The sequence below is a fragment of the Vicia villosa genome, linkage group LG4, assembly GCF_029867415.1.
Source record: "Vicia villosa cultivar HV-30 ecotype Madison, WI linkage group LG4, Vvil1.0, whole genome shotgun sequence".
In the NCBI taxonomy this organism is placed as follows: Eukaryota; Viridiplantae; Streptophyta; class Magnoliopsida; order Fabales; family Fabaceae; genus Vicia; species Vicia villosa.
The window spans coordinates 171477633-171484979 of NC_081183.1; the positions used below are offsets into that span (position 1 = coordinate 171477633).

A 7347-nucleotide genomic window follows, 5' to 3' on the forward strand; every position below is an offset into this window, starting at 1 on the left:
TATATATATATATATATATATATATATATATATATATATATATATATATATATATATATATATATATTTTCTTTACCCACCTCCCTATGGGGGTCACCCCCAGCGAAAACCCCATTTTACCCTGCTTCGGAAATGCATTTCCGAATTTTTTTTTTTTCTAAATTTTTCCAGACTTCGGAAGTGCATTTCCGAAAAAATCCCAAAAATTGGGATTTTGACTAATTCGGAGATGCATCTCCGAAACAACAAAAAAAATCTTAAAAAATCCCAAAAATTAATTTTAGGATATTAATTAATTCACATATCATAAATTTGATATAATTTATGAGTAATGAATAATAATAATTATATATTTTGATATAATTTATGAGTTATGAATAATAGCTATTATATATTTCTATCCTGATTCATATTTTAAAATTTAAAATAATTTTAATTAAAAAAATTAAAATAATTTCACTTACAAAATAGGTTATAATTTTTTATTTATATATTTATAATAATTTTTATATATTTATAAAAAAAATGAGTGTTTTAATTTATATATTTATATAATAATTATAATTATTATTATATATTTATAAAAATTATTATATATTTATATATTTATATAATAATTATTATATATTTATAAAAATTATTGTATATTTATATATTTATATATTTATATAATAATTATTATATATTTATAAAAATTATTATATATTTATATATTTATATAATAATTATTATATATTAATTATAAATATATTTATATATTTAAATAATAATTATAAAAATTAAAAAAATGAGTGTTTTAATTTATAATAACTATTATATATTTATATATTTATATATTAATTATTATATATTTATATATTATATATTATATAAGTTAAAAATTATTTTTAATTTTAAAATTGTTTAGGAAATTTTGATTCACCTTGATTTTATTGATTAACCTTCATTTTATTGATTCACCTTGATTTTATACCTATTAATTGTATTGATTCACCTTGATTTTAATTTTTTAATAATTATTGAATTAAGTGTATATCCGAAACATTCCAAGACCAATTTGGTCTTGGAATATTTCGGATATGCATCTCCGAAGACACCCCTCCCAAAAAAAAGGTGTTCATCTCCGAAAACCCAAAAAAGGGGTGTTTTCGGAAATGCATCTCCGAAAACACCTTTTTTTCGTGTTTTCGAAAGTGAATTTCCGAAATAAGACAAATTTTGGAATATATATATATATATATATATATATATATATATATATATATATATATATATATATATATATATATATATATATATATATATATATATATATATATATATATATATATATATATATATAACGAAACAAATTGTAAAAAAATAGAATATCGTTTAACGTGACCAAGCCGATATATATGAAATCCAAATATAACATATATGATTTTCAACAATAAATTATTATTATTTATTTAAATGTTTATAGATATAAACTAATACAATTTTTATATATATATATATATATATATATATATATATATATATATATATATATATATATATATATATATATATATATATATATATATATATATATATATATATATATATATATATATATATATATATATATATATATATATATATATATATATATATATATAGGGACGACTCAAGTGAGAATACTTGTTTATTATGAGAAATGAGAATAATGAATCACGACTATTAAATTTTGATTTTGTTGATTTTAATGGACTGAATTGATTTCTCTTTCTATGAACCTTAATATTTATTTTAAATCAAAGTAAAAAGAGAAATCAATGAAATCCATTAAAATCAAATTTAATGGTCGTGATTCATTGTTCTCATTTCTCATAATAACCAAGTGTTCTCATATATTTATGGGTTTAATGGATATGCACTACCGGTGTAAAATTCTTTACATAGTCAGTGCATCACAACCATTCACATATATTATTTTATAAATAATTAAAATAAAAGTCAAAATTTAATAAATGTTTAACGGCTGCGATTCACTGACAGTGTAAAATTCTTTACACAGTCAGTGCATCACAACCATTCACATATATTATTGTCATTTGATGATTATGATGATGGATAAAAAGTTGTCCCTTGATTTATTGAGGTACAAGAATTTGGGTTTTTGTGCAGTCTTTGAATTTTTTTGTCGAGTACTTCTTTCATTTATCAAATCAAACACATAACAACTATTTTTGGTCTGTCCAGTTACTTAATTTTTAACAAATCAAACACACTCTAATTTACTACGTTCTGTAAATGTATTTACGAAAGAAATCAAAATTTTTAAAATATGGGGTGCTTCCAGATATGACTCTATGAAAGTTATAAGTAAAATTAGAATTTTGCCTGCTGGTAAGAATAGAATGAGCTGGGTTGAGAAAAATAAACATATTTTCTAACTTTAAAAATGTAAGCCACAGTTAAAAAATGACACGCAACCAAACACGCCCTAAGCTATGTACTAGGTTGGGTTTTGCGTCGTGTTTTGCTTCCCCCGTTTTCTGCACACTCCAAATCAACGTCTCTTTGGAAAGGTTCTATCGCCAGCGTCGATTTCGTGAGTCTCCGTTGCCTCAGGTACCTCTTTCACGATCCTTCTACTTCTTCCTCACGCTGTGAAATGTTTATTTTCTATGCTACTTTTAAATTATTATTTTTTGAATGTGTTTGTTATATTGGATATGCAAATTCGAATCAGTTCTTAATTCGTTGATAGTAATATATGGTTCTGTGGTTTTAATTAATGCTTAATGAGTAATGCCTTTGATGTGTTTGGTTAATTGACTGAACCAAATGAAGCTGAATTGTGCCAATGTTGTTTGTCCCGGATTGCAAAAAATAGTTTTTTGTTCAAATTATTTTACAACGGTTTGTAGTTTGAGGTATTGGGTATTGCAGAATATCAATAGTTTCTTCAAGCTTTGCCATGCTATAGTACTATAGCTGCTATTTGACAACACGGTTGGGTTGCTATTGTTATTCTAGTATTGGACGGAAGGAGTATTATTGATGCCTATTCCAAAATCAATTGCAAAAGATGAACCCAACATGTTGTTTTTGTGACTTGAAATGGAAAGAAAGTGGCCAAATTAATTAAACAAATTCTAGCAACTGACCACTGACCTAAGACTAAGTACTGATGAAAGATTAAAAAATGTAGCTTATTGAGTTCCTCTAGGGTGCTCCTTAACAAGACCCTTAATCAAGTATGTACTTTTTTATTTGTGAATTATATATTACATTCTATACATTGAAAACATTTTGAGTAGCCTATCACTAAAATATGAAATTCAAAAACCTATAATATGAGACATGAACAGATCTTATTAGTAAAGATTGATTTCATATCGTGCTAATGTAATCACGTATAACTAAGGATGGTATGTAGTGGTTGGATTTTTCAAACCATACCGAGGATATAGTTTGAACCAGCTTTGCATTTACTCATTGTTTTAAAATCTCAATAGCTTATAACAACTGAAGGGGACATTGGATGTATGAATGAATACATTTTTTTTTTTGTATGCAGGTTTTGTTAAACTACGTTTCTGGCAGTTAGACCACTAATTTATTGACTTGCCCTGATGACTTAGCTGATTTTTGGTTTATACAACTATGAGATAATCTACTGAAAACCTTAATTTGAGGCTGTAAGCATTTTGATTGGCGAAGGAAGCTATCTAGAAAGCAATATGGAGACTAAGCACTGCAGTTTCTGGCTTCCCAACAAAAACAGATTTTGTGCAAATACCCTTCTCAATGGTTCCTTGTAAGATTTAGTTGTTCCTTTCTTTCTATCTATTATTTGATTCATTCATTTCACTCACAGTTTCTCATTTCTATGGACCCAGGTTCTGTGGTAATCATAACTCAAGGCCCGAAGGCCAGTGGATTCAATGCCCTGTAGATCCATCTCAGTAATTATTCTCTCCTTCTCTTCCTGTCACCTGTAACTGTCATTATCAACCCATATCCATTATTGCCATCTTTTAGATGTTATTTATTTGGTTAATGTCCTTTCATCATTTGACAGTTCAGTGCTTGAGCAAAATCTCAATTGGCATGTTAAGCGGTGCCCGTTGCTGAAACAGGTTCAATCCCTGTCTGACCAACCTTTCTATCAAAAAGGTATCAATTCTGGTTCTGATGGAGAACTACAAGAGGAGGAAACTTCAGAGATTAATGATTCAAAATTGCCCACTTTGACCGTTTCTTCTGAAATGAAGAGGAATGCAGTTCGTAGGATGAGTGTGCCTGAATTCTGCAATTTGATTGAGAAGGTTGAATCTATTCATGAATCATTGTGTAAACATATTGAGGACTCATTTCAGATGCCAGATGTTTGCAGTCTTTGGATTAAAAGCAAAGAAGAAGAAAGGTAGTTTTTGCCTTGAATTTAACCCTTTGTTTGACGGGTTTGGTTTCTATTTCCAACTTGAGTATTTTGCAGGAAATTGCCATTTCAGGAGAAACATATAATGCAGCAGGCATCTATTGTGGGAAATTTGGAAAACTTTGGTGTATTGAAGAATTCTCTTAGTAGGAAACAATCAACATGTGAGGAACCAGTTAAGGGGAAGGATGATGGCGTTTCTACAGTCATTGAGTTTGGAGCTGGTAGAGGGTATTTGACACAAATGCTTGCAGATTGTTATGGAATCAGTAGAGTTTTCCTCGTTGAGCGAAAGGCATACAAGTTGAAGGTGGGGGACTTAGACCTGGAACTTTTTTTCCCAAGTTCTAAATCATGTTTTTCATATTTGGAAATGTTCCTGAACTATTTGAACTTGCAGTGATTTTAATTTTTTATTTGTTATTTATTTACGTCATGCCAATGCTATTTCTAGGCTGATCGATCCTTGCGACAAAATGAGAGCTTGACGTTAGAGCGTTTGAGAATTGACAGTAAGGGTCTTCAGTATTCTTGTTCTATTAGATATTTTCTTCTTTTTTTATAAAGTTTATAAGATATTTTCTGAGTCCGATAAAATTCAAAAATCCAACTTTGCAGTTGAAGATTTAAATTTGAATGCTGTTGAGTCTTTGCAAGGAGTTCCATTTCTGGCCACCGGTAAACATCTATGCGGACCTGCAACAGGTGATTTTGGAAATTTATGCATTCTGATGAAATTCAGTGATTGTTTTAGTGACGAAAACATAAATGACTATGAATAATAAAAAAAACGGTTGTCCAACATTTTCCTCAGATTTGACTTTGAGATGCTGCTTTCCTGAATATAGAAAAGATAGTAATGAACAGCACACTGCTAATATTAGTTTTGGAGGTTTAGCTATAGCAACATGTTGTCACCATCTTTGCCAGTGGAAACACTACACAAGTAATCACCTTCTTCTTTGCTTGTGAATACTATAGTTTGTATATATATATAAACCTCTCTTTAATAACTTTTGGTTACTAGCTAACTGTTATTGTGACCTTGCAGATAAAAAGTTTTTCTTAGATTTGGGAATGACAAAGGAAGAATTTCATGCCATTACATGGTTTACCAGCTGGGCTGTAGATGCTACTCATGATTCAGATCTTCCTGATACTACTAATTGTATATCGCATTTACAATCAATGTAATCCTTCCGTTCTTTAATCATTAATTTTGCCATCAAAGTTCATGCTAACGGTCCATTAGTATTTCAAGCCTTGTTATTATAGGATCTGACCCGTCTATAACGGACAATTTACTTCAGAGTGTAAAATATGTAATATCAACTATTGATGAATAAATCAACGGTTGATGTTACATGTAAATCTTTAGAGTCGAATCAGTTGTTGAAATCGATATATTAAAAGCTGTGTTTTTTTTGCAGAAAGGAACAAGGTAATGGATATACAGATGGAGTTGAAAAAATTCTTTCAGAAATGGAAGCAGAAAAAAGAGCAGCACTGGGATTTAAGTGCAAGTGGATCATTGACATGGGGAGGTTGATGTGGTTAAGAAAACTTGGATTAGAAGCAAAACTTGTCAGATATGTTCAGCCAAGCATTTCTCCTGAAAATCATTTACTATTAGCTAAACCTTTGAATTGATTATCTATATGATCCTTCTATTCTTTATCTTGTAGCCTTTGTAGACCTTGAGCTATAATTTATTGTCCGGTTGATAATGTAGTTTTCTGATGTACTGAACTAAAACGAGGATCACTTTACATTGTTTATCTGGGGGATTAGGAATGCTTTGTTCCATGGATTGAAATGGAAGTGTTTGATTTTTTACCCTCTCTTTTTCTCTCTTTTTCTCTAGGATCACTATGGAATGGATGATATCTCAAGAATGTATGCAAAAAAGCTTTACATTGTTGTTGTAAATGTTTTTAAAATATCACACACACGCACTAGTGGTTGTGATTTGTGGATAGTGTTACAAATTATCTCATCAAAATTAAATTAATTTTTTTGCAAATTGAGATGCGTGTCTTGGACTCTTGGTTCAAACAAAGAATACATTTTTTTAAAGAAAAGTTTTTTTTTAATATACGTGGTATCCGATCAGTCAGATCGATTAATTCACATAGAGGGTTTTCACCTCACATTACACGTAGCCCTTGAGGGTTTGAGATTTGTTTTTGGTCCTGGACACTATCGAACTCGAGACCACCCTTAAGACCCGAGCTCCCTTCCGTTAGGCCAATCCTCTCAGATTTTTTTTAAAGAAATGTATAGTGTTATTTTATGTTATAAATTCAATTATATATTCGTCAGTAGATACTATTCTTCGAGCTTTTTAAAATTTGAATAAGTGGGAAAATTTTGACGGTATGCTTAAGTTGGAGTATGAATTAAAAACTTTAACTAAACTGAAAGATATTCATATGAAAAAACATTAGGGATGGTTGTTTTAACTTAAAAAAAAGAAACTTTTCTTTGTATTTTAAAAGTAGATTTATAAAATCGGTTTTATTTGTTTATTTTTTAAATTTAAAGACTAATTTTGACATTCTATAACATAAATATACATTATTAAAGATCAAAACATAGTCGAAAATTGTAATTTTTTTTTTAAAGTTGTATTTCAAAAATAATTTTTATGAAAATAGGTTCAAAATTAAGTGATTTTACATATATTATTGAAGATCAAAACATAATCGAAAGCAATTTAAAAAAAAAAACAGTTTAATGATAGTGCACTGTCAGTGTAAAAAATTATTACACAAACATCCAATTAGAATATTTTAAAGTGCCAAATGTAATTTAAAATTTACAGTAAAAAAATTATATTTCAAAAATAATTTTTATAAAAACTATTTAAAATAGCTTTAAAATTAAGTGTTTTTTTTTTTTGAAATTTTGATATAAAAAAAGTTTCAATAAAA

General features: G+C 28.3%; 1 protein-coding gene across 2 annotated transcripts; it reads left to right on the plus strand.

Moving 5' to 3' along the window:
• The first annotated feature begins 2442 nt into the window (after window positions 1-2442).
• On the plus strand, window positions 2443-6250 carry LOC131600290 (uncharacterized). 2 transcript variants are annotated; one of them, XM_058872473.1, is made up of 10 exons: window positions 2443-2598; window positions 3551-3790; window positions 3873-3938; window positions 4055-4399; window positions 4472-4724; window positions 4869-4926; window positions 5033-5119; window positions 5229-5360; window positions 5466-5604; window positions 5845-6250. In XM_058872473.1, the coding sequence occupies exons 2-10, from the start codon at window positions 3714-3716 to the stop codon at window positions 6062-6064; spliced, it is 1377 nt and encodes a 458-aa protein (XP_058728456.1). In that variant the 5' UTR covers window positions 2443-2598; window positions 3551-3713; the 3' UTR covers window positions 6065-6250. The 2 variants fall into 2 exon arrangements, with proteins under 2 accessions (XP_058728456.1, XP_058728457.1); XM_058872474.1 differs by lacking the exon at window positions 2443-2598 and having other exon boundaries at window positions 3721-3790; window positions 4060-4399.
• The last annotated feature ends 1097 nt before the right edge of the window (window positions 6251-7347 follow it).

Bases quoted from the DNA above. Each gene is read 5' to 3' on its own strand.
- LOC131600290 (XM_058872473.1), top strand. From the start codon at position 3,714: ATGGAGACTAAGCACTGCAGTTTCTGGCTTCCCAACAAAAACAGATTT. The intron at 3,791-3,872 runs GTAAGATTTAGT...CTATGGACCCAG, and splicing joins ACCCTTCTCAATGGTTCCTT to GTTCTGTGGTAATCATAACT. The intron at 3,939-4,054 runs GTAATTATTCTC...ATCATTTGACAG, and splicing joins TGCCCTGTAGATCCATCTCA to TTCAGTGCTTGAGCAAAATC.